Genomic DNA, 24024 nt, shown 5'->3' with positions numbered 1-24024 from the left:
CTCGAGTTCGGCTCACCGCGTGCTCCCTGTTTCCCACCTGCTCCTCCCGGCAGCATTCCCGCTCCCAGCCGCCGGATGCATCCAGGGCACGCCCGGAGCAGGATGCTCCGGCTCTCCCACCCTTTTCCTGGGTGTTCCCACCAAAACTGGGGAGCCCCCGACCCCCAGCAGCGCTCCCAGACCCCGCGCTCGGCACCGGGGGGAGGTCCCGGCACATCCCGGGCCATGGGAGCATCCCTGGGAGCATCCCTGGAGCCGGCCGCGAATTCCCGGCTGGCATCGCCGCGCTGAGCAAACAGGAAACACTCGCCCTTTGTTAATCCCGGCCCGGGCTGCGCGTTAAATATTTATCTGTGAGCGGAGGCTGGTGCTGGGAGCCGCGGGGAGGGAGGGACCGAGGCTGGACCGGCGCTGGAGGCTCCTCGCCGGGCACGGGGACGGTGCGTGGGGACCAGGAGGTGAGAGAGGGGCTTGGGGCAGGGGGTGGCGGCACCCCGAGGGGGGCTCTGATGAAGGGGGCTGCTCCTCGCATCGCCAGCGGGCGCTGCGACCTCGCGAGGTGGCACTTGGTGGGCTGGAGGGGACCTGGAGGGGACGAAGGGATGGTCACCCCTTGGCAGCAGGGATGGAGTCGGGGGTCCCCTCGCTGGGTTTAACCCTCCCCGACCCTGCTGCCATCCCTGCCCTTGTCACCCCGGGATTTTTCAGCACCATCAGCCCCTGTGTCCTCGCCGCGGTGTCCCCAGCTGGCAGCCAGGAGCTGCCTCATTCCCACGGCATTGGGGTGGGAGCTGCGGCCCCCAGCGCCGTGGCAGGGGGGAGGACACCCGACCCTGTGTCCCCGGTGTCCCCCGGGAGCAGCATCGCAGCCGTACAGGGCTCCTGCCATCGTCCCCCTGGTCCCCAGCAACAGGGGGCGGTGACTTGGAGGGGACCGAGGGGTGGCAGCGAAGCCACCATCCATCTCCCCGGGGAGCTCACGTGGGAGCTCACGGGATGAGGAAGGGCTGGGGCAGCCCTGTTTTGGGGGTGTCAGCAGTTTCGGGGAGCAGGAAGCGGCCGGCGGGTGAGTGGTGGGTGCGGGCGCTGCCCGAGGGGGCGAGGGGGGACACGGGGCACCCCCAGAGCAGGGCACGGGGGTGTTCCATGGGGGACCCATGGCCGGATTCCTTAGGGATGGGCGGATGGAGGGGATGGAGGGGTGCAGTGGGATGGGGGCTCTGCTCTGACTGTGCCCCCACACCAGAACTTGGCGGGGCAGAGGACCCCAGACCCCACTTCGGTCCTCGCCTCTCAGCATTTCCCTCCTCATCCTCTTCTAACCCCCCCCCCCCAAACCGTTTCTCCATCGGATGGGAACCGGTGACGCTGGAGGGGGTGAGGTGGGACACAGGCAGGGCACGGGGGGGCTTACATGGGGGTCCCCGGTGCCCGTATCCCTGGGGGATGAAGAGATTGAAGGGATGGAGGGGATGGAAGGATGGAGGGGATGGAGGATCACCCTTGGGAAGGTGGGCAGCAGTGGGGGCTCTGCTCTCCCCGCGCCCCCATCCCGGCGCTCAGAGATCCACAGGAGCACAGACCCCACTCCGCGCCTCAGTCCCGACCTCCACCCGGCCCTTCCCTCCCCGTCCTTTCCCGAAAATCCCCCCCGAGTCCCCGTCTCCATCGCGCCGGGGGGCCGGCGACGCCGGGCTCGCCCCGTTTCGTAAGCGGGGGCCGGGTGAGCGGGAACGCGTGCGCGGGGCGTGGGATGAGTTCAGCCTCTTGGCTCCCTTCCCTGGATCCCATCCCTGGAAATGTCACTGGAAACTCTGAATGGGCCGGCCCCGCTCCAGAGCGGCGAGCGCTGGGGGGGCAGCGCACCCCGGGGTGGGGGGGGCCGGGCCACACGGGGACCCAACGCCGGGGAGGACGGCGGCTCCCGGGGGATGCTCTTGGGGGGTCTCTCCCCGCCGGCCCCCCCACACGATGGGCTGAGGGCCCCTCCCGCTCCTTCTCCCGGCAAAGTTCGTGCCGTGGATTTTTCTTCCCCGCCGCTCGCAGCTCCGTCCCGCTCGCCTCGGGGCTCCCCAAAACCCCGGTGCTTCCCGGGGGTCCCCGTTGGCACCGCCCAGGAGGTAAGAGCTGGCTGGGGGGGCCCCGAGGGGACCCCCGGGGACAGGTTTTGGGGGATACTCCAAAGGAGGAGGAAGATGAGGCCGAGTCCCGTGTGATCGCTGGGCTGGGAATGGCGAGGAGGTTTTTGGGGTGCCCTGGGGGGTGGGAGCCTGCACCCCACTCTCTGTGCCCCGGGGCACATCCTTCCTTGGTCCTCAGTTTCCCCACGGGGTTAATTAGCATTAATTACAGCCTTGGGGCCGCGGAGCCTCCAGCGGTGTGGGGAACAGGGAGCCGAGGGGTGGCCGGCCCGATTTGGGGGTCCCACACACACAGAGGGCACCGTGCCGGGCTGGCACCCCCCGGCAGCCCCCCAGAATGCCCCGTTTGGGGCGGGGTCTGGCCCTGGTGGGCACCTGCGAGCGCCGGTGGGGACGGAGAGGCGAGGGACGAGCCAGGGCACAGGTGTCCCCAAAGGCCCCGGTGCTGCGCTCGCCTCCGGAGCGGGGGGTCCCGTCCCCCCCCAGCTGCCCCCCGGCCGCTCCGCGGTGAGTCAGAGCATCGCCCTCCCGGCGGGCGGTGCCGGGCTCGGCCGCGCGTTCCCGGCTCCCCGGTCCCTCCGTCCCCTCTCCCTCCGTGTTTGCGCTGCAGGGCGGGGAAATATTTCTGCCCTGTCGTGTTCCCGGCACTGGCAGCGCTCCCGGGCGGGCGGCGCTGCTGCCGCCACGTGCCCGGGCGGGAGGGCACCGCGCCGGGCCGCCGGGAAGGCGGCGCGGCCATCGCCCCGACCCGCTCCGGGCGTGCTCTTCCCGGAGAGCCCGGCGGGCTGGATCCGTCCGTGCCGAGCCAGGGCAGGGAGAGGGCCGGGTGGTCTGGAGCCGCACGGAGAAGGCGGTGGGGACCCGAGCCAGGGCTGGCTCTGAGCAGGAACAGCCGCTTTCCCTGGCACCGCGAGGCTCCCTGAGCAGGGAGGACGCTGCCACCGTGGTTGCCGCCCCGCCGCGATGGTTGTCACCCCACGCTTGGTGTCCCCTGCGCCTCTGGATAACAGGGGATGCTCCCAGGGGTGGGGCTGGGGGTGCTCCGAGCCCCCATCGCTCTGGCAAAGCCTGGGAATGCCCGGAAAACAGGGACACGGGACGCTCCGTGAGCACAGCTGCTCTTCCCACAGGGCAGGGACAGCTCCGGGGCACCACCCCGGCCCCCCCGGCCATGGCGGGCCGGCTCCTGCCCCCCGACACCAGCCCGGCTCCGGGCGTGCAGGACGTTCCCCGCCTCCAGCCGCCCCTGCAGGTGTCCCCGCAGCACACGGTGACACGGGTGAGTGCGGCTGTCACACGCTGGGGGATTCGGGGGGGGGCTGCGCTGCCCCCGTGCCAGCCCCTCCCTGTGCCCCAGGTGCCCGTCATCCGCCACCGCGGCTCCAACACCCTCAACTTCCACTTCCATGACCCGGAGAGCCGCGGCCCGGCCGGGAACAGCCAGGGAGCTCCCAAGAGCTCAGGTACAGCCCTGGGGACACCCCTGGGGGGCTCCCCCGAGCGATGCTCACCTGAGCCGTGCTCACCTGAGTCGTGCTCACCTTGTCTCCAGTGAATGATTGGTACCAGACCTGGCCGGCCAAGGAGGGGAAAGCCCCCAGCACGCCGGTGCCCGTCCACCCCACACCCAGCCCCAGGGCTGTCCCCGCCTGCCCACGGCCGCCGGGCTGGTCGGCGACCTGGACCAAGGACAGCAAGCGGCGGGAGAGGCGCTGGGTGAAGTACGACGGCATCGGGCCCGTGGACGAGACGGGGATGCCCCTCGCCTCACGCTCGGTGAGTGGGGGCGCAGGGCGGGGATGTCACCCCAGGGCGGGGATGTCACCCCGCTGTCACCCCCTCACCACCCCTAATGTGCCCCCACAGAGCGTGGACAGCCCCCGGGACTGGTACCGCAGCATGTTCCGGCAGATCCACCGCAAGCTGCCAGGTGAGCCCTGCACAGCTGGATGGACGCGTGCACATCCGGATGCGTGCCAGGCCAGCTGTGCCCACCCTGTGCCGCACCCACACACCTCCTCCATCCTCAGAGCCCGACTGGGACACCCATTCCTGCCCCACCACAGCGCCTCCGTCGCCCCCCAAACCGCGGAGAAGGGGGTCAGCCCCGGCCGAGCCCCCAGGGATGCCCAACGGGATGGACTGGTGAGCCTGGCACGGGGCCGGGGGTGCCCGCGGCGTGGGGGCCGCGGTGGCTGAACCCCTCCCGCCCTCCACAGGACCCGCTGGGGTGCCACCGGTGCCACCGCCGAGCCTGGCAGCATTTTTGACTACGAACCAGGGAAGTTCTCCCCTCGGGAGCAGGTAGGCGGGTCCTGGCGCACGGGGAGGGCGGTGGGCACCGCGGTGGGCACACACCTGACCGGCCCCTTGCCCTCCCCAGACCCCGGCGGCAGCACGGCCAAAGCGGGCTCAGTCCATCGAGGTGAGGTGGTGGTGGTGGCCCGGGGGGGGGACAGGGGGTGACGACGGGGTCCTGGTGCCCGTGGGCAGTGCCAGCCTGGCCCGCCAGAACCACATCCTGCCCGTGCAGGTGCTGCTGGAGCAGGAGCTGGAGCAGCTCAGCGAGGAGCTGGACAAGGACATGAGGGACATGGAGATGCTCCGGACCCCCCGCCAGGTACCCCCGGCCCCTCCTGCTGCCCCTTGGTCCCTGCAGGGCATCCAGCTGTGGGCACATCCAGTTGTGAGCACACCCAGCTCTGAGGACACCCAGCTGTGGGCACACCCAGCTGTGAGCACACCCAGCTGTGGGCACAGCCTCTGTGCAAGGCGTGGACATGCACATGGTGGGGTGCACAGCTGGATGCAGGCATGGCCGGATGCTTGCACATCTGGATTAACGCTTGGATGGGCGCATGCACACCTGGGTGCACGCGTGGTGGGATGTGTGCACAACTGGATGCCTGCACAGCTGGATGTGTTGCACGGCTGGATGTGTGTGTGTGTCTGGATCCCTGCACATCTGGATGCCTGCACGGCTGGGTGAATGCACAGCTCGCGGCGTGCACATCTGGATGCCCGCACAGCTCGGTGCCTGCCTGTCTGGGTCCGCGCACATCTGGCCCCACGCGCGGCGGCTCAGCGGCCTGGAGCCGTGGCCGTGGGGCTCTAGGACCCAGCCCGTCCGTCCGTCCGTCCGTCCGGCGGTTTATTGGCGCAGCCGAGCTGGACTCCTTCGCTTCCCGCCGAGACTCGGCCTCCTGGATGATTAATTTTTCTCTCCCACCCCCTCCCGCTCCTCCCGGCAGAGCCCGGCGGCTGCTCCCACCGCTCGCTCCCCTGCTCCGGCCTCCCCGGCTGCTCGGTGAGTTCAGCGGCTGCTCCCGCCGCCCGCACCCCCAAATCCCCCTGCCCGGACCCCACTGGAGGCGAGGGACAGGACCCCGCTCGGGGGGTGGCCGCAGGGTTGTCCCGCGGGGTGGGGGTCCCCAGGCATCCCCCGCGGGATCCCCCCGGTGGCAGCGCTGGCCCCCTGGTGCCCCCCACACCCCGGCACGGGTGGGAGCCGGCACCGGGCGGGCTGCCCGCTGGGTGGGACGGGGCCGGAGCGGGGCTGACCCTTTCCCCCGTCCCTGGAGCAGGGACGCCGTGTCCCTGGGTTTGGCTCCGTCCCAGGGGAGGTGACGGCGCTCGGATTCCCACCGCTGTGTCCCCACGTCCCCGCGGGCACAGGGAGGGGACAGCTGTGCCAGAGGGTGCCGGAGCACCCCAGGATGGGATGGGCACCCCGGGATGGGGTGGGCAACCCGGGCTGTGCCCACAGACCCCTCCGTGCCCCGGGCAGCGGGAGGAAAACAAACAAACAAGCGCCTCCTCTTGTAGGACCTACCGTAACCCCCAGGGGCGCACGGGGGGGCGGCTCCCCCCCTCCCCAGCCCCTCCTCCGGCTTGGGGGCCGCATTTGGGCTCTTTAAGCGCCCCCCGAAGCGGGTTGTTCATTAGCCAGCCGCCCTCCCCGACGCTTGCCTCCTCCGTGTTTCCTGCTCGGCGGCAGCGGGGCCGCGCTGCCGGAAAACTTTGGACCTGCCCCGCTTGGCTGCCTCGGGGATGAGACCCTGGAGGGGTGAAGAGAGCAGACCCGGCGGTCCCGGTTCTGGGGCACCCCCATATCCTGGTCCATGGAATTCAGGGATCCTGGTCCTGGAGGACCCTGAATTTCTGGTCTGTGGAACCCGGGGGTTGCTCCGTGGGATACAGGATTCCTGAGGGTCCCTGGTGTCCTGGTCCATGAGACCCGGGGGTCCTGGTCCATGCAGTTCACGGGACCCCGATATCCTGGGGGTCCTGCCCCCCTCGGAGGGCAGCAGGGTCAGAGGGTTCATGGCAGCCGGGCTGGACACGAGGCTCAGCCCTGCCCTGAGCCACTGTCACCCCACAGGAGCCCCCTGTCACCCCCCCGGCTGTGGAGCCCCCCTGTCACCCCCAGCATGGAGCGGGGTGGGCTGGGGCTGGCCAGTGACCGGAGCCATGCAGCCCCCGGCAGAGGTGAGCCCCCCTTTAGCCCCCCTGAGCCCCCCAAACCTGCCATGGGGCACCCCAAGCTGGTGACACCCCGCTCTTCACAGACACCCTCAGGCCAGGAACCCTCCCCAGCTTGTCAGACCTGGGGGACCCCGTGGAGGCCGTCAAGAGGGAGGAGAAGAAGGTGAGGCTGGGACGGTCCCATCCCATCCCAAGTGGGATTTGGGATGGCTGGGACTGGGGGTGTCTCCCTGTAACCCTTCCTCTCCCTCCCCAGATGAAAGCTGCTCGCCTCAAGTTCAACTTCCAAGCTGAGTCTCCCAAGTGAGCACCGGGGTCACTCCTGGGGTCACTCCTGGGGTCACTCCTGGGGTCCCTCGGGTGATGGATGGGGACGCGGGGAGCCCCAGCACGTGGGGTGGCCCTGCCAGCAGGGCTGGGGGCGACTGTGACAGTGTCCCTTGCAGGGAGCTGACGCTGCAGAAGGGGGACATCGTCTACATCCATAAGGAAGTGGACAGGAACTGGCTGGAGGGGGAGCACCACGGCCGCGTGGGCATCTTCCCCTCCAACTACGTGGAGGTGAGCCCGGGCCACAAGGGGACAGCGGGCCCGGGGGGTCCCGGCGCTGCCCCTGACCCGCGTGTCCCACGCAGATCCTGCCCCCCACGGAGGTGCCCAAGCCCATCAAGGCTCCCACGCTCCAGGTGCTGGAATACGGCGAGGCGCTGGCGCTCTACAACTTCCGAGGGGATCTGCACGTGGAGCTCTCCTTTCGCAAGGTACCGCCGCTCGGGCTGTGCCGTCCCGGGCCGTTCCTGCCATTCCCGGGCCGTTCCTGCCAGTCCCGGCCGTTCCGGGCTGTGCCATCCTGGGCCGTTCCTGCCAGTCCCGGCCGTTCCGGGCCTATCCGTGCCGACCAGCCCCCTCTGCTCCCCCGGCAGGGCGAGCGGATCTGCCTGGTGCGGCGGGTGAACGAGAACTGGTACGAGGGGCGGATCTCGGGCACCGGCCGCCAGGGCATCTTCCCCGCCACCTACGTCCAGGTGCTGAAAGAGCCGCGGGTCAAAACCACGGCCGAGGACATCCCCTCCTCTCCCGGCCCCGCCAGCCCCCGGCCCGCGGCCGGATCGCCGTCCCTGCAGCGCTCGCCCGGGATCCCCCAAGCTCGCCCCGGCTCCCCCCGGGAAGCCAGGCGGGGTCCCGGGGTGGCGGGCGGGCGTCCGTCCTCTCCGCGCCACCTCGGTGCCACGTCCCCAAAGCTGCCCCACGCCGGCACCCCCAGCCCCTTGGTGGCCTCTGCCAGCCCCCCACACCCTGCGGCCGCCCACCCCCAGGAGCCCCGGCGTCCCGCCTGGACCCCCGAGCAGGTGAGTGCCCCCGGCCCCGGCACGGTGCCCCCCGCCCCGGCACGGTGCCCCGGGGCTGTGGGGGCTGCCCTGATCCCACCCTGTCCCCCCACAGCGCCCGACCCCGGGGCCACAAACCAGCGCCCGCCCCGAGCCCGCCCCGTCCTACAACGGCTCCGAAATCCGGTGGACTCCGTAAGCAGGGCCGGGAGTGTCCCCAGGGCGCGGTGTCCCCACGAGGGACCCGTGGGAGGGGTGGGATCTGCCCGTGTTTTGTCTCGCAGGTACCGGGCGCTCTACCAGTACCGGCCCCAAAACGCCGACGAGCTGGAGCTGCGGGAAGGGGACCGGGTGGATGTCATGCAGCAGTGCGACGACGGCTGGTTCGTGGGTGCGTGGCCGCCGGCTTGGGGACAGGCATGAGGACAAGGTGCCACCCTCACCCCCTCACCGCCTCTCCGCGTCTTTATCCCCGCAGGAGTGTCCAGGAGGACGCAGAAATTCGGCACTTTCCCCGGGAATTACGTGGCGCCGGTGTGACCCGCGGCCGCGGGGACCCCGAGGGGAGGAGTGGGGCTGGGGGGCTTCTCCCTGTCCCCCCTCGGCCACGCTGTGTCCCCGCCGTGTCCCCCCACGGGGGTGAAGTGCCTCCAGCTCCCTCCCGCCCCTATGGGGCTGCCTCTAACAGGGACAAATCCCCCCAGCGCGGGGTGTCTCCGCCAGCCCAGTGCCTTAACCCGCCCCCTCCTCACCGCTGCCCGGTGCCACCCCCCGGGGGTCACCCCGGGGGTCTGGCCGGTGCCGGGCCTGACCGTGACGGCCGCGACCCGGGGTGCGGGTCCGTGTCCGGGAGTCGCCTTCGCTTTTTTCCATCATTAAAGCTCAGCTCAGCCCGACTCCGAGCGTGCCGGGATTGGGGAGGAGCCGGTCCCGGGACACGTCCCACCGGGAGCCGTGGGGCGGGGGGAGGACGCTGCGTGGGGCCGCGGGGATCCCCCCACGCCCACGGGCGGTCCCGGGGCGGGTCCAGCCGTGGCCGTGCGCCCCGTCGAGGGCGGGGGGAGCAGTCCGCAGCCCGGCCCGGCCCGGCCCGGCTCCTCCCGAGGAGGCGGTGCCGTCCCGGGGCCGCGCTCGGCTCCGCAGCCCCGCGGGGCCGCCCGGCTCGGCCGCCCCGGTGAGTGCGCGGGGGGCGCGGGGGGCGCCGGCTGCGGTTGGGGAGGGGGTGTCCGTCCGTCGGGGGTCCCGGTGCCCGAGGGTGGAGAGGGATGTGCGGGCAGGTCCCGCCCCTGTGTCCCCAAGTCCCCGCGAGTGCCAAGTCCCCGTGTCCCCACGTCCCCGCTCCTCCTGGCATCGCCCGTCGCCGCCGCTCGCCCCGCGGGTGCCAGGCGGCAGCGCCAGTCGCCGCGGGCACAAAGACGTCGCTGTGCGGCGGGGACGGAGCCGGGAGGGAGCGGGGACACAGGTGGGGTGTGGCGGGCCGAGGAGGGGAGCAGGGCATGGAGAAGGGGAGCACGGACAGAGCTGAGGACAGGGATGGAGAAGGGGTGCAGGACACGGAGGGGAGGCACAGGGGTGGAGGAGGGGGACAGGGATGGAGAAGGGGAGCATGAGAGAGAGGTGGGGTGCAGTGTCCAGTGAAGGGGTACAGGGTCTGGAGAAGAGGCCCAGCCTCTGTTGGGGGGTCAGGGTTTGGTGCCCAGCTGGCTGTGGGGGTCCCCGGGCTGCCCAGGGATGCTGAGCAGGGCTGGGCATGGGGAGGGGGTTTGGGGTTTCCTCCCGGCGCTGGAAGCCCAGCCCAGGAAATTCTTCCGGGCAGCCTCTCAAGCCCCTCTTTGTGCTCTTGGGATTTTTAACATTCCCGGCGGCTGCGGACGGGGTGCCCGGTGCCGGATGGGGTGCCCGGTTCCAGATGGGCTGCCCAGCTCCCCCAGGCTGTGCTGGGATGGGATCTGGTGTGGATTTAGGGGATGTGGCTGCCCGTTCCCAACCATCCCATCGGAGCCAAGGCTGTGGCACTCACTGGGGTGCCACGGGGACCCTGTGCCACCCCTGGGGGATCCTCAGCGTCCTCTACCGGTGTGGATTTGCTGTGGGAGGAAGGACTGGGGCCGCTGGTCCTTGCCGGGTGTCGGACCCCGCTGTGCTGAGCAGCAGGACCCGTCCCTGGCTGCCACATCCTCCCCTCCAAACGCCACAGGCTGGGCTCTGCCAGGCCACAGCGCTGGCCTTGCTGCCAAGGCGTCACCGATTTCCTGCCTTGCTCCAGCTCCTGGGAACGACCTTGGCTGTCTCAGCTGCGCCGCCGAGTGCCTGGGTCCCCCTGGGCCCGGGGGAGGAAGCTGCCAGCCTTGGGGGACAAGAGGAAGCGGCGGTGGCTGGTGACACCCTGCAAGGACCTGGGTCCCCTCCCCGGAAGGAAAGCGCTGCCGACGCTGGGGACCCTCAGGGTGCAGCGGCGACAGGGAGGCCCTCGTTGTGTGGTCTGTGGGTAGAAGGAGGGGGGGCGGGGGATCCCCTCTGCCTGGTCCCCTCAGCTCCCGGGATCGCTGACACCTCGCTCCTGCCCGCCCAGAGCCACCGCTGCCATGCCGGTGACAGTGACACTGCCCGGCCCGGCCCCGTGGGGCTTCCGCATCTCCGGGGGAAGAGATTTCGGCAAGCCCATCACCGTCTCCAAGGTAGGAGCCCCCCACGTGTCCCCCGGGCCGGGGGAGCCGCCAGGGCGCCGGGCAGGCCGGGCTGCTCCGGGGAGAGGATCCTGTTTGCTCTCCTTGAGGGATCCTGCTCCGTGGGAACGGCCCACGGCGGGACACGGCGGCTGGGGGGGGCTCCTGCGGCCCCCGGGCTGTGCCAAATTTCAGGGTGTTGTTCCCGAAGCCGCGGTCCCCTCGTGGCAGAGGGTTTGGGACTGTTCTGTCAGGGCCCTGTTGGTGGGAGCATCCCAGCAGGGTGGGCTTCGGGTTTGGGGCTGCCCGGGGGATGCTGCACTGCACGGGGTGGGCTCACCGGGATTATCCCATGTCCCCTTCTCCGTGGAGGTGACGGAGCACGGGAAGGCGGCCGCGGGTGACCTCCGGCCGGGGGATGTCATTGTCACCATCAATGGCGAGAGCGCGGCCGAGATGCTCCACGTGGAGGCGCAGAACAAGATCAAGCAGAGCCCCGGGCAGCTGCGGCTGGAGGTGGACAGGTGGGTGCTGGGGACAGCCCGGACACCTGGCCATGCGGGCTGGGGTCCCCAGCCACGTGTGTGTCACTTGTTCCCCCCCCCCCGGTGGCTCTTGGGGCGGTGACATCCCCGCGGGAGCTTGTCCCGGCTCTCTAATTAAGGAATCGGGTGCTAATGAAGCCAGGCAGCGCTGGCAGCCGTTACCTGGCCAACTGGTCCCAGTTTGGGGACACAGCTGGTGCCTCTCTGAGGCTGCCGGGGTCACACCGTGCCCTGCACGGGGGTTTGGTGCTCCTGGGGCAGATCCCAAACCCCGCTGCCCTCCCTTGGCCCCCAGGTCACTGGTGCCACCTCCCAGCCACAGCAACGGGGACACCTCGCCGGAGAGGTTGGCCACGCGCTTCCAGGTGAGCCCTGGGCAGCCCCTGCACACCCTGGCCCCCACACAGGGCTGGTGGCAGCTGCTGGTGTCACTGTCCCCTGCCCAGGACACGCTGTGGACACGGAGTGAGAGCCAAGGGGCCCTGAGAACACTCGACCCCAGCCTGGCATCCCTCACCCACCCACCTGGCAGTGCCAGGTAAGGCTGAACCAGGCTATGTGTGGGGCTGAGGGGTGGGGAGGGGGCTGGGGAGGGCCAGGGACCCCCCTGATGTCTCTGTTCTTTGCCCCAGCTCACAACCCGTGGAGCAGGAGTTCACCTGTCCCGGCCTCCGCCAGGTGAGCAGGGAGCTGGGCGAGGGCAATCTGTGCACCAAAACCTTTTGAAACCACAAACCAGAGCCCCCAAACCATCCCCATTTTAAACCCCAAACCACCGAACCATCTCCCTTTGCAAGGCCAAACCTTCCCCCCTTGAGCCCCCCCCAACCACCTCATTTTAAATCCCCGACCCGCCCTCCTTCGAGCCCCAAAACTGCCCCACTCGGAGCCCCCAAACCCCTCCCTGTGCAGCCCCGCGGCCGCGCCACTGCCCAGCCCTGCTGTCCCTCAGGGTCCCCGTCTGCGGGTGTCCCCTGGCGGGGTGTCCCCTGGCGGGGTGTCCCCTCCCCGGCCCCGCGGGCACCGCCGCACCTGCCCGGGGATGTTTTGCTCCTCCTTGGCAGCGGCGCCAGCCTGGGGAGGCCAAACCAGTTTGGGAAGGCGCAGCCCCGCTCCCGCCGGCCCGGAGCACCGGGGCGTGGGCCGGGCAGGGCCCCACGGCCCGGCGCAGCCCCGGCACTGCCCGCGGTGGGATACCCCGGCAGCGGGATGGGGATGTCCGGGAGGGGCCGGATGCCTCCTCCACCCCCGAGCCGAGTCCCAGGATACCCGCGGCCGCCCCATCCCTCCCTGCGGGCAGCCGCTGGCTCCGGGCTTGGCGTCGCCCTCCGTTCCTCCCTCCCTTGCTTTCTCTTTTTCTTGTTTTTCAAGCCCAAATTGGGAAGCGCCGCGGCCCCGAGCGCGGCCCTTCCCGGCTGCCTTTGGCCGCGGCCCCGGCCGCCCCTTGGCTCCTCCGGCCGCCCGCTCCCTCCTTCCTCCCCAGCTCCTTGTTTGCTTCGGTGCCGGCTCCGGAGGGTCGCTCCCTGCCCCACAGGGTCCATCCCTGCCCCGGGGGGTCCCCCCCAGCTCGGACACCCCCCGCCACAGGGTTGGGGACATGAGGATGCCGCGCCCGAAGCCCCCCACTCAAATTCCCGTGCTCAAGGGGGTGGTGAGGGGGTGGCTGCCCTTGGATCCATCCCGCTCTTCCTCACACCCCAGGCCGGGCTGGACGCCGGCAGGGATGAGGCCAAGGCCCGGCTCCTCCCGTGTTTAATTTTAGCTCATCCCTCGTGACCCCGCAGAGCCTCGGCGCTGCCCCTCTCCCTCTCCGTGGGTCCAGGGAGGGGGTCCCTGTACCCATCCCGGGGTCCCGCCGGGATTCATCCTCATCTGCGTGGCAGCTGCTCCCGGCAACATCAGATTCCACTTATCCCGGGTTCCGCTCCCCGGCCTCGCTAAGCAGGAGCAGATGGAGGGGAGGGGACGGGCTCAGGCACCGGGGTTTGGGGTGGGGGGGCTGCCCTGGCCCCTCCCGGGGGGTCCCACTGACCCCAGCCTGGGTGGGAGGGAGAAGCAGCTGCCCCATGGAGCATCTCTGGAGACCTGGGCTTGGGGAAAACTCCTGGGCCTGGTCTGGGTGTCCTTGGGGTGCCTGGGGGTAGAGGGAGGGTCTGTGGGTACCCTCAGGCCGTTTTGGAGGCCCCCAACCCCAGGACATCCATCACTTCTCCCCCCGCCAGGAGCGAGGACGCCTGAGCCGCCAGAACAGCTCCCAGGGACCCCCCCTGCCTCCACCCCCCTGCCCACCCTCCCCGGAGCTCGGAGCCCCCCCAAACCCCCGGGAAACCCTCAGGGAGAGGCGCCTCTCCTCCCCCTCTCCCGGCTCCTGCCACAGGTACGGAGCACCCTGGGGGCTCTGTGGGTGGGGGGGACAGGGAAGCCCCCCCAGCCCCGTGTCCCCACTCGGGTTTGTCACCCGTGGGTGCCGAGGGAGCCCGTGGAAAGGGTTAACTCACCTGCAGGCAGGTGGGGCCGTGGGAGGGCCGGGCAGGCCGGGGCAGCTCCCGGGGTGGAGGGAGCAGGTGGCGGGCGGGTTGTGGGGTGCAGCCGGGTGGATCCTGGAATCCGGGTGCTGGGAACCCCCCCCCAAATCTCCCCTCGGGCTGCCCCCCACAGCCAGGGCTCGGAGCCGGCCATGAGGCGCTTGGAGGAGGACTCGGAGGTCTACAAGATGCTGCAGGAGCGCCGGGAGCTGCGGGCGGCCCCGCGGCAATCCAGCACCTTCCGCCTGCTCCAGGAGGCTCTGGAGGATGAGGAAGGAGGTGAGGCCGTGGGGCACGGGGGCAGGTGGGAGGTCTGGCACGGGGGTGGCAGGACCCTGATGGCCTGGTGTCCCCCCCACAGGAGGTCCCGCAGCCCCCTTCCCCAGCCGGCTCTCGGCCGGGGCCCGCAAACCCGTGGCCGGGGTGCAGAAGCTGCACGTCTGTGAGAAGTGCGGGAGCAGCATCGCGTGAGTGGGGCTGGGGGCCCGGGGGCGGGGAGGATCCCGGGGCTGGGGGCTCGGGGAGGGGTCCCGGGGCTGGGTCCGTCCCCGCCATCCCTCCTGGCAAAGCCCAAAAAGGCGCCGCTGCTCTCAGGGGTGGGGTGTCCCGGGGAGGGATCGGTCGCTGACGTTGCTCCGGGCAGGGATAAAATGATCCTGGGCGTGGGTGGGGCACGTCCCGGGGCAGGATCGATCCCTGCGGGGTTAAAATGGGGCTGATCGTGGGGTGGGAGTGGGGCTGGGGGCGCGGGGGTCCCAGGGCGGGATGTCTCCTTGCCATTGCTCCCTCAGGGGTGGTCCTGGGGCGTGGGTGGGGTCCCAGGGCAGGATCCAGCCAGGATGGGGCTGACCCTGGCTGGGAGGGGACCCTGGGGACACCCTGGGTTGAGCCGCTGTCCCCGCACCCGCAGGACGCAGGCGGTGCGGATCCAGGAGGGCCGATACCGCCACCCGTCCTGCTACACCTGCGCCGACTGCGGCCTCAGCCTCAAGATGCGCGGCCACTTCTGGGTGGGGGACGAGCTGTTCTGCGAGAAACACGCCCGCCTGCGCTACCAGGGACCCCCGGCGGGCCCCGTGCCCCGCCCGGTGTCCCCCCGCTCCTGAGCCCCGGCCAGCGGCACCGTGACACCGCCAGCGTCCCCCGTGTCCCCAGGGCTGTCCCACCCCCCTGCGGTAGGGCTGGGGAGGGGGGCTGAGGGCACTGCCAGGGTCGGGATGGATTTGGGGGGGATGAGATGCCCATCTTCAGCCCTCTGTGGGTGGGTGTGATGAGCAGGGTGAGTTCTCAGCCTGGGGGACACCGAGGGGACACTGGGGGGGGGTCACTTGAACACTTGGGTACCGGAGAGGGGCCTGGCACCGCTTGTGCACTGACTGCAAAGGGATTCTCTGAGGAATTAAACCAGATTCTCTATAAATATAATTTATATTTGCTCCACTGCCGTGTCTGCTCCGTGCCGGGACCCCAGGGCAGGGGCAAGGGGGGTTTCACCCCAAACCCAGGGTGCAGACAGGGACCCCCCAGACCCCTCAGCCTGCCTGCCGGCACCCGGGCTGGGGGTCCAGGGCTTGGCAGGTCCTTGTCCTGCACCCCGGAAGGTCAGGGCTGCCCGCAGGGCTGGACGGCCCCTCCCTGCTCCCGGCGTCCCTGGGAGGTGTCCGCGTTTATTGGGGGCTGTTGGCCGAGGCCTTTGTCCTGCTCCAGGTGCTCTTATCGCCCTCCGTGCCCGCGTGCACGGAGGTGGCTTTGCTGTTATCAGGGCTTCGCTGTCATCTGAGATCGCCTGTTATCTGAGATCTGCTGTTATCAGCGGCCTGGGAGGGACCTGTCCCTTCCCGTGTCCCTGTGCAGCAGGGACAGCCAGGACCCTCCCTCCCCTCCTGCCTGGGGTCTCACTGGGGTCTGTCTGGGGGCGCCCCGGGCTCGGTCATGGAGCTCTCACCATCCAATTCCCAGTTAACCATCCCAGAGCAGCTGGGGCTGCCCCTGGATCCCTGGAGGCGTCCAAGGCCAGGCTGGACGGGGCTGGGAGCAACCTGGGACAGGGGAAGGCGTCCCTGCCCATGGCAGGGGTGGCCCTGGATGGGCTTTAAGGTCCCTTCCCACCCCAAACATTCCACGGCCCTATGGCACCCAGGGAGGAAGGAGGATGATGATGATGATGGTCCCCGCCCTCTCCACACGGGAAAAAGAGGCACAAACGCTTTGAGCCCTCCTGGGATAACACAGCTGGGGCTGGGGGCAAAGCGGCTGCCCGGGCAGGGGGCGGCCCCCCCACCCCCGCCCCGCCCCGGGGCTGTGCCGCCCCCCAGCCCTGCCCCATAAAGCAGCAGAGGGGCAGCCCCTCTGCTCCCTGCCCGGCTCCCGGTGCTCCCTGCCCGGTTCCCGGCTCCCCTGTGCCCGGTTTTACCCCCGGAACACCCCGAGGATGCTGCGACGCCGCGGAGCCTTCACGCCGCAGCCGCTCCGTGGTGACCTCGGTGAGTCGGGGGCCCCCGGGGCTGTGGGGGACCCCCCGCGCCTGGCCTGGATTGGGGGTTCCCTCGGGGTCTCCAACCCGCCAGGATCATGCCGGAGGGGATCCTCAGGGATCTCTGTTTTGAGGTGTCTGTGCTGGAGAGGGAACTGGGGCCCTCAGAACCCCAATTTGTGTTTGTGTTTGGGAAGGAACCTGAGGGGTTCCCTGGAACCCCCAGTTTGAGCTGAAGAGGGTCCTGTTCAGCAGCAATATCTGGGGGCTGAGCTGGAGCTGCCAACGCGCGGGGGACCCCCAGGAGGAGCAGATGGGGACCCCCCGCGCCCCTTCCCGCCCTGCCTGTGTCCCCCACGCCCGTGGGGCTCCGGTGACACCCCCGTGGTGGCGGAGCAAGCGGCCCCTTGGCACGCGGGGTCCTGTGGAATTGCGGCGTGTGGGAACCGGGAGCCGGCAGCGGCCGCGGAGCTGCGCTGGAGGGGGCTGCCCCCCGGAATTCCTGGGATTCAATCCTGCTGGGGCGGCCCGGCTGCTGCCCGGCATGGCTGGGATTCAATCCCACTGAACGGCCGGATTGTCCCGGGGCTGGCCGCCGCTCCCCGGCTCCCCTCGGCCCCTCCAGCCCCCGAGGGATGCACGGTGAGTGGAGGGGCTGCAGGAATTTGGGAGCGCTGGGGACCCCCGACCGGCGAATTCAGCCCACGCTGGAGTGCTGAGTGAGTTCTCTGGAATTCGGTGGGATGCAGCCGGCACCTGGCTGCCTGCTGGCACCCAAACAACCCTCTCGCCTTCCCGGCCGGGGTGGGAAGGGATCCTTAACCACTGGCCCAGCCAGTATCGCCGATCCCAAACCCCGCGAGGAACCAGTTGGGAACCGGTCCTGTAATGAGGCGCCTCTGGATGCAGGGCCCGTCGCCGGCTGGGGTGGCTTTAAAAGGGAGCGCCGGGACGCGCGCCCGGCACTCGGCTGCGGCTCCCGGCGATGTGGGGTGGCTCCCGCGCCGTCTGGAAGAGGAGGTTCAGCTGCTGTGAGTGCGTTAGAGGGGGGATGTCAGCCCCCGAGCGGGGATTTTGGGGGGTGGGCAGCCCGCGGGAAGCTCCGCTCCCACCTCCCTGAGCCTTTCACCGAGGCCTGGCTGGGAAGGGAGCGACTGCAGGGCAAGGAATGCCGAGACCTTCCCGTGGATGCGCCACAATCCCACCCGGAGCTGCGGGGCGGTCGGGGGCACATCCCGGCTGCCGATGCCCCCCATCCTGTGGGGACGAGTGCGAGGTGCTGGTGGTCCCTGGAGCCATCCCAGACCCGGGATCCCACGGCCGTGCTGTGTCCTGGGTTGCCGGTGGGATACAGGAAAATCCCGGCTCAAAACCCCTGCCCAGGTCAGGGTGGGGGCCGTGGGTGCCCCCCAGCAGCTCAGCAGCACGGCTTTGGGGGAGGAGGAGGAGGATGGGGCAGGCCGGGGCCGTGGTTTTGGGGAGCAGCGACTACACTCTGGGGTTGTAGGAGCACATTCCCGGCTGGAGGGACCCTCTGGTGTGGGGTCCTTGGGCACGGTTGGAGCCGCTGTGGGGGGCTCGGAGGGGTGGTGGGCACCCGATTTCCTGCCCAAGGACCCCCCAGATGAGCCCCCCCCCCCGTCCTCCCTCCCCTCGCAGATGGTCCCTGGGATTCGGCCGAGAGCTGCATCGTGCGCACCTCCGCCAGCGTCTACCGCCGGCTGCAGGAGAGCCCGCGGCAGCCCCCGCGGGGCATGAGCACCCGGGGACCCCCGCCACCACCACCACCACCACCGCAGCCCCCCAGCAGCCCCCCGGCCGGCGGGAGGTTCCTCAAGTTCGAGTCGGAGGATTCCGGCGTGGAGACGGCCAGCAACGAGCACTCGCCCTCCACCCCGCTGGGCTCCGAGAGCAGCTTCTCCCTGGACGGTTTCCCGGCGGAGAAGCCCCCCGGAGAGGAGCCCCCCCGGAGCCGCTCGGCCAGCCGGAGGCTGCTGCAGGCGGCTCAGAGGAGCAGGAGGCAGCGCTGCCCGCGACAGCTCAGCCGGCGCAGCGCCAGCGCCGCCGACCTGGCAGAGCCCCCGCGGCACCCCGAGGAGCCCGAGGGGGCTGCGGCTGGGGGGGCTCGGCCGCCAGGCAGCCCTGGGGACCCCCGGGCTGAGCCCGAGGCCGCGGTGTCGGGGCAGGGGCTGCGCTACCTGGAGCACGTGTGCCAGATGCTGGAGCGCCTGGCGAGGCTGCAGCAGGACAACCGAGCCCTCCGGCAGCGGGCGGCCGGAGCCCGGGGCGCCCGCCCGGCCACCCTGGTGAGGGCCGGCAGCAGGAGGGGGGTGCGCGGGCTGGGGGTGCGGGGGGCTCAGCTGACCCCCCTGCCTGTGCTCTGCAGCCCACCCGGCAGTCTCCGAGGCAGGATTTGGGCACGCGGAGGAGTGAGGGGTTCCGGCCGCGCTCCTGCTCGGACAGCCAGGCACCAGGTGAGCGGGGCGGGGCTCGGGAATGCTCACCTGCGGCCAGGTGAGCACTGGGGGAATGGCAGCACCGCTGCCAGGTGAGTGGGGTGGGATGGCGGGACCCGGTGAGGGGGGCAGCACGATGCCCCCCAAAGCTTCACCAGCTTTGTTCCGCCACGCCGCAGCTGAGCCCGGGCCGTGCCGGAGGATGTGGGGACACTCGGTCAGCTCCCCCAGCCTGCTGGACCCCTCCGAGGGCGGGGCGGGGGTCCCGGCGCCGGACAAGGTACGGCCGAGGGGTGTCGGGCTGTGGCGGGGAGGGGTCCCGCGGGTCCCCCCCGCTGACCCCAGCTCTCCCGGCAGGACGGGCGCTCGCACTGGGGCCGAGTGAAGGAGCTGCTCACCCGCCTGACCCGCCGGTCGCTGCGGGGCGGCCGGTGCAGGTAGGACGGGGGGTGGGTCCCGCTCCCACCGCCACACCTGGATGGAGGAACTGCGTCACCCACCTCACCCTATGACGTCACGCCCGCCCGGGGCCGGCCCCCGGTCCGGCGCACCCCCTTCACCTTTTATTCCTTTCCCCCAATAAAGTCATTTCAGCGATAAAGAGGTGGCTCTTGGCGCGGTGCTTTGCTGTCGCGCCGTGACGTCACACTCCTCGTCCCGGCGTGACGTCACGCGAGGACACGTCACTGCCGCATCACTTCCGACGGCTTTTCCGCCCCTTTTGTCCGAGCGGGCCCCGTCCCACGGACGGTTCAAGCGGCTGCCGCCGCTCCTGAGCCCCCTCCCCTGCGTCTCCCCGGAGCCCCCTTCCCGGGCAGGCTCCGGAGGGGTTCCGCTGGCTCGGGGTGGGGGTAAAGCTTGTCCTCCCCCCAAAACCGCCCCCCGGGCCCCTCAAGCTGCTCCGCGGGGGGGTTGGTGGGGAGGGGGCGCCGGGGGGTCCCCGCCAGGACGGGGATGATGCTCCCGGGACCATGGCGGCTTTCTCCAGGGGGGCTCCCCAGTTTGGGGGTAGAGGAGGAGGGTGAGGAGGGGCTCGATGCTGTTTCGGCGCTGCTGGAGCCCCTCGCGGTGTCGCCAGCTCTGCGCGGGACGGGCCGGTGCCGCCGGTGAGGAAGACGCTGCCCCGAGCCCCGGCCGGGCGCTCTCCCATCAGGTATCCCCTTATCCCTCCCTTTCCCCCCCTTTCCTGCTCATTTCCTACCGTCACTTGGGTTTGTTTTTTTTTTTCCTTCCCAGCGGTGAATCCCGCGATCCTCCCGAGCCCACCCGGACGCGCCGGGGGCATCCTCGGAGCCGCAGCGTCCTGCATCCCACCGCTCCTTCCCGGGAAACGTGAGTGCTCATCCCCGCCGTGCCCATCCTCATGGCAGAGGGGGACAGGGGGTCCCCGGCAGCGCCCCCCGGCTGGGTCACAGCCTGATCGGGGGTGCTGAAGGGTTTTTGGTGGAGGGAAGGTGTCTTATCTTTGTCTTAACCCCCCTTTCCAGATCAAACCCCTTCCCATCGCCCCCCCCCCCCCCCCGCTCTCCTGAGCCCCCCCGGGGTGAGGAGCAATGGGGAGGGACTCGGGGAGGTGGGGAAGGGACACGGGTGGGTGGTCCCAGTGTGGGGTGGGAGTCTGGGCACCCCCTCACCCGGGGCGCCCCGGCTGAACCCCAGTGTTTGATCCCAAGGAAGATGCTGAGGCTGATCCAGGGGATGCTGATTCTCCTTCCAGGGCCCAGGTGAGGAGGAGGAGGAGGGAGGTCTGAGCCTCGCTTTTCCCACCCCAGCAGCCCTGGATCACCTGGAGCAAGGGGAAGCTCCCGAGCATCTGACAAGGAAAAACTCCAGGTGTGGATCCAGATGTGTGCTGGTGTTGGAGAGGGTTAATTCATCCCATTTGTGAGGAAAATCTTCGGGATTGGTGGTGGGCTGGCATCTGCTAAACCTGTCCCGAGGGGGGTCAAGGGTTTTGGGGAGGAAGTGGGACAGTCGGGATTGCTGCAACACCACCGGGCCAAGCCGGAATTCCCCACGGGGAGGAGAAAGGAGGAAGATTTCCTCATCGGCAGGGGATGCTCCCCATCCTGGGACGGCCCCACTGCCACTCACGTGGGTCCTCTTGGAGCGGTGCTTCCCTTCCCTCTGCTCCTGGAGGTCTGAGTGCTGAGGAACGGCACCCAGGGGTGCCTCAGGCACCCAGGCTGAGCACGTTCCACAGTGTAGAGTTAATTTTCCCTTCCTGCCAGCTCTCCCTATTAACGCTGGGATCTGGTGGGTGGTGCAAAACCCGGTAATTATCCACTTTTTACTACGAAAGATGGAATTCTCCTCCCCAGCCACTGCGGAGAGTACGCAGAGTGAATCCCTGGGAACGCCTGGGTTAAGTTTCCGTGGGTGAAATCCCTCTCCTGAGCGCTGGCAGGGCAGGAGGAGCTGATGGCACGGAGCAGGAGCTGGGATGTGCGGATACTCAGGGCGCAGGAGAGGTGGGATGCTGGGGGTGAGGTGGCCAGGGAGGTCTGGCTGTGCCACACAGGGTGACAGTGATGCAGACAAAGCCACCAGGTGGGTTCAGGTGAGCCCAGGTGGGGTTGAATCCGGCCAGGAATCAACACTTCCAGGCCATGGAGGAGCTGCCAGGGATCTGGGAGCCACCCTGAGGTCTGCAGGGCTCAGATCCCGTGAGGGAGCATCTCCCTTGCTCGTGCTCACGGGCTCTGTGCGTGGCAGTTAAATATATATATATAAATATCTGTATTCTGTATATTTAGCATCCCTGCTCTGGGTAACCGTGGCAACTGGGTTTATTTTGCTTAAACCTGGCCCGGCATGTGATGTAGTTGGGAAGGAACAGCCAAGGGGAGAGGGAGGGATGAAGTTCTGCATGCTGGGAGCCGGGGAGGAGCCTTGGCACAGGATGCTCTCGGGGGGACCTCGCTGTGTCCCTGCTCTGGGGACAGCCACCAGCATTCCTAGGGCTCTGTTCCATTCCCTTTGCTCCAGCTGGGAAGGGAAGGTTTGGGTTTAGGGAGTTCCATCCCCATTTTCTGCTGGGTTCCCCAGGACACCCCTGACCGCCGTTCCCTGTCTCGTGCAGGTTTGCCAAATCCCAGGTCCAGGTGGGAAGAGGTGGTGATGGCTTCCCTGATGTCCGGAGCAGCAGGAGCCTCAAGGCAGAGAAGTGACCTTCATCAGCTCCACCAGAACCCCACCAGGGTGGCCTTCCAGCCTCTTCTCCCACCCAGCACCTGCTCATCCCAGGACACAGCCTCTCCTTACCCTTAAAGTCGCCAGCTCAGGCCTGAATTGCCGACATTTCACTGGAGAACTCTACTCCTCGTGCTCTGACGCCGTTTCCTTCCCGCGCCTCCACGGGGGGATGTTCAATCCCGGTTTTTCCCTTCCAGGTGACACCCCGAGCCCCCCCAGCCGTGTCCCCCCTGCAGTGGCGGCCGGGCGGCGGCAGAGGGCGACAGCGGCCCGGCGGTGACAGCGACAGCGACACGGCCCCGCCGGTGGCACCGACACGGCCCCGGCCGCGCCGCGCTCCCAAAAACTTTATTGGGGACAAGAGACCGAGTCCCTGGGGCCCTTCCCTGAACACCGAGGGGCTCCAGCCCGCCCCTCATCCAGTTTTCCATAGGTTTGCTCCTGGTTGGGTTGTCTCACTTAGGAATGTCCCCACCTGTCCCCACTCTGGGCACCCCCCAGCTCTGGGGCACCGGCTCTTTGGGACAAGAGGGATGGATGCTCGCCACGGGAAGCATCACCCTTCTCCCCGTGCCTCAGAAAATGGGATTGGAGTGATTTTTACCCTCCCCTGAGGGGGCCACGGGGCTCCCAAGGCACAAAGCGACAGGGAAGAGTGGGGGTCTCACCCTCTGGGCTCAGGGGGTGCCAAGGCAGGCTGGAACCTGAGAAAATCCAGCACCCCACATCCCACTCCCCATCTCCCTTTCCTGCTCCTCCGCACCCCAAAATTTAAGGCAAAACTCATCGCTGGAGCGACAAAGACCATCCCGAGCCCGGCAGGAGCGCAGAGCCTTGGGGTGTTGGGAACAGCTCCAGCCCCACAAATCCATCCCCGGGATGAGAACTGGGGTGAAGGGGCGGCATCCCCATCCCCTCCCCATGCCCATCCCGGCCTCAGTCGTCGGCCACGATGGAGAGGGCGCGCAGCTCGCTGAGCTTGGCGTCGTTCTCCCGCTCCCGCTGCTCGTCGCTCAGCCCGGGCCGGTCGATCTGCGCCGTCAGGTCCCCAAAAATCTTGTGCATCTCCGTGTAGTAAACAACCTGTTGGATAAGCAAGGGGGGATTGGGGAGGGAGAGGTCTCCTCCCCATCCCACCCCCTCCCCGCGGCTGCCCTCGGCAGCCCCTCGCCCGCAGCGTTGGTGTCTAAAATAGCTCCCTCCCACGTGGCGATGCCACCCCCTTTGGATTATTACAACTCAACACGTTTTAATAACACGCTGCCCTTCTCCGCTCGCTTCCCATCTGGGGAGCCGCGCGTGCGGGGCTGCCACCGGCACAGCCGCCACCCTCCCGCGGCCGCCTTGTCCCCTGGATTGTCACCGGCGCCACCGGCACCGGCCGCGCCCCGCCCGCCGCTCGCCGGGCAGGGCTCGCTGGGCTCCCAGCGAAGGGGGCACGCCCGGCAGCGCCGTGCCCCCCGTGAGAAGCACGGGCGAGGAGGAGGAGGAGGAGGAGGAGGGAGGGGTGTGTTAATAACGTGCTAATTAGCACCGCCAATTATCTCCGGCAGCGAGCAGCGCTTGCCGGCGCGGGAGCCCGTGGGTCAGCGCAGGCAGATGGCAGCGGGGTGGCTGCTCGGGCGCGGGCTCCAGCGGGGAGAGGGGGGCTCCCAGCCCTGCCTGGGACACCCTCGGGGCTGTGGGACCCCCCCGTCCTGGTGTCGCGGGACCCCCAGCCCTGCCTGGGGCATCCCTGGTGCCCTGGGACCCCCGGGTGCTGCAGGGCTTTGAGCCCTGTGGTGCTGCCTGTGGGACCCCTGGCTCCGTGGGACCCCCAGCCCTGCCCGGGGTGCTCCTGGTGCTTGTGGGACCCCCCAGTGCTGCCTGTGAGACCCCCGGAACTGCAGAACCTCTGGCTAGCTCAGAACCCCTTGCACTGTAGAACGCCCAGGAGCCACCGGACCCCCAGACCTGCCTGTGGGACCCCTGGCACTGCAGGACCCCTCGGAGCTGTGCCAGGTGTGGGATCCTGCCCTGGACGTGCCCCCACGTCCCTCAGGGAGGGATTGGGGAGCGCTGCCCCCCGGGGGGGGCAATGCCAGCCTTGTCCCCATTTCCCAGAGGGGCCCCAGCAGCTCCAGCAGCACCGGTGCGGAGACAGACACGGTCTCCATGGAGACCAGCTCCCCTAATCCTGCTCAAAACCACGCCGATTTTGGGCAGGCCCG

General features: G+C 69.4%; 4 protein-coding genes and 1 long non-coding RNA gene across 14 annotated transcripts in view; 4 read left to right on the top strand and 1 right to left on the bottom strand.

Annotated features, from left to right (window-relative positions):
- The first annotated feature begins 66 nt into the window (after positions 1-66).
- On the top strand, positions 67-8851 carry LOC136304276 (vinexin-like). Of its 4 annotated transcripts, none has more exons than XM_066207894.1 (19): positions 67-458; positions 3272-3420; positions 3499-3604; positions 3694-3917; positions 4008-4071; positions 4172-4286; positions 4361-4445; positions 4525-4566; positions 4675-4761; positions 5393-5448; positions 6523-6629; positions 6710-6789; positions 6883-6929; positions 7073-7187; positions 7262-7387; positions 7550-7975; positions 8070-8149; positions 8239-8345; positions 8433-8851. In XM_066207894.1, exons 2-19 carry the CDS (start codon positions 3313-3315, stop codon positions 8492-8494), a joined length of 2037 nt encoding a protein of 678 aa, XP_066063991.1. In that variant the 5' UTR covers positions 67-458; positions 3272-3312; the 3' UTR covers positions 8495-8851. The 4 variants fall into 4 exon arrangements, with proteins under 4 accessions (XP_066063991.1, XP_066063990.1, XP_066063989.1 ...); XM_066207893.1 differs by lacking the exon at positions 67-458 and adding an exon at positions 968-1066; XM_066207892.1 differs by lacking the exon at positions 67-458 and adding an exon at positions 1875-2120 and having other exon boundaries at positions 4208-4286.
- Positions 8852-9057: 206 nt separating this feature from the next.
- Positions 9058-15115, top strand: LOC136304256 (PDZ and LIM domain protein 2-like). Of its 4 annotated transcripts, none has more exons than XM_066207858.1 (11): positions 9058-9128; positions 10221-10438; positions 10527-10632; positions 10993-11144; positions 11461-11530; positions 11612-11703; positions 11798-11843; positions 13388-13542; positions 13824-13969; positions 14052-14157; positions 14601-15115. In XM_066207858.1, exons 3-11 carry the CDS (start codon positions 10540-10542, stop codon positions 14794-14796), a joined length of 1056 nt encoding a protein of 351 aa, XP_066063955.1. In that variant the 5' UTR covers positions 9058-9128; positions 10221-10438; positions 10527-10539; the 3' UTR covers positions 14797-15115. The 4 variants fall into 4 exon arrangements, with proteins under 4 accessions (XP_066063955.1, XP_066063954.1, XP_066063952.1 ...); XM_066207857.1 differs by lacking the exon at positions 9058-9128 and adding an exon at positions 9176-9416; XM_066207855.1 differs by lacking the exon at positions 9058-9128 and having other exon boundaries at positions 9500-10438.
- A 920-nt stretch (positions 15116-16035) lies between these two features.
- LOC136304257 (uncharacterized protein C8orf58-like) lies at positions 16036-19278 on the top strand. 4 transcript variants are annotated; one of them, XM_066207859.1, is made up of 6 exons: positions 16752-16882; positions 17073-17194; positions 17823-18469; positions 18550-18637; positions 18799-18899; positions 18977-19278. In XM_066207859.1, the coding sequence occupies exons 2-6, from the start codon at positions 17149-17151 to the stop codon at positions 19058-19060; spliced, it is 966 nt and encodes a 321-aa protein (XP_066063956.1). In that variant the 5' UTR covers positions 16752-16882; positions 17073-17148; the 3' UTR covers positions 19061-19278. The 4 variants fall into 4 exon arrangements, with proteins under 4 accessions (XP_066063959.1, XP_066063956.1, XP_066063958.1 ...); XM_066207862.1 differs by lacking the exons at positions 16752-16882; positions 17073-17194 and adding an exon at positions 16036-16173; XM_066207861.1 differs by lacking the exon at positions 17073-17194.
- A 20-nt stretch (positions 19279-19298) lies between these two features.
- On the top strand, positions 19299-21937 carry LOC136304259 (uncharacterized). Its single transcript, XR_010724455.1, has 4 exons — positions 19299-19772; positions 19856-19951; positions 20337-20452; positions 21702-21937. It is a non-coding gene; the product is annotated as an uncharacterized lncRNA (long non-coding RNA).
- A 178-nt stretch (positions 21938-22115) lies between these two features.
- LOC136304258 (bridging integrator 3) overlaps positions 22116-24024 on the bottom strand; it is a 43378-nt gene continuing 41469 nt past the window's right edge. Inside the window, exon 9 of the mRNA XM_066207863.1 lies at positions 22116-22897. Within this exon, the coding sequence (XP_066063960.1) occupies positions 22751-22897 (147 nt within the window). The 3' untranslated portion in view covers positions 22116-22750. The remainder of the gene's footprint in view (positions 22898-24024) is intronic.

Source organism: Chamaea fasciata, unplaced genomic scaffold (genome assembly GCF_029207755.1).
Source record: "Chamaea fasciata isolate MVZ Bird 193981 ecotype frontalis unplaced genomic scaffold, bChaFas1.0.hap1 SCAF_67, whole genome shotgun sequence".
Classification (NCBI taxonomy): Eukaryota; Metazoa; Chordata; class Aves; order Passeriformes; family Sylviidae; genus Chamaea; species Chamaea fasciata.
The sequence above is the reverse complement of the archived record's forward strand: the minus strand, read 5'-3'. Positions and strand labels throughout refer to the sequence as shown.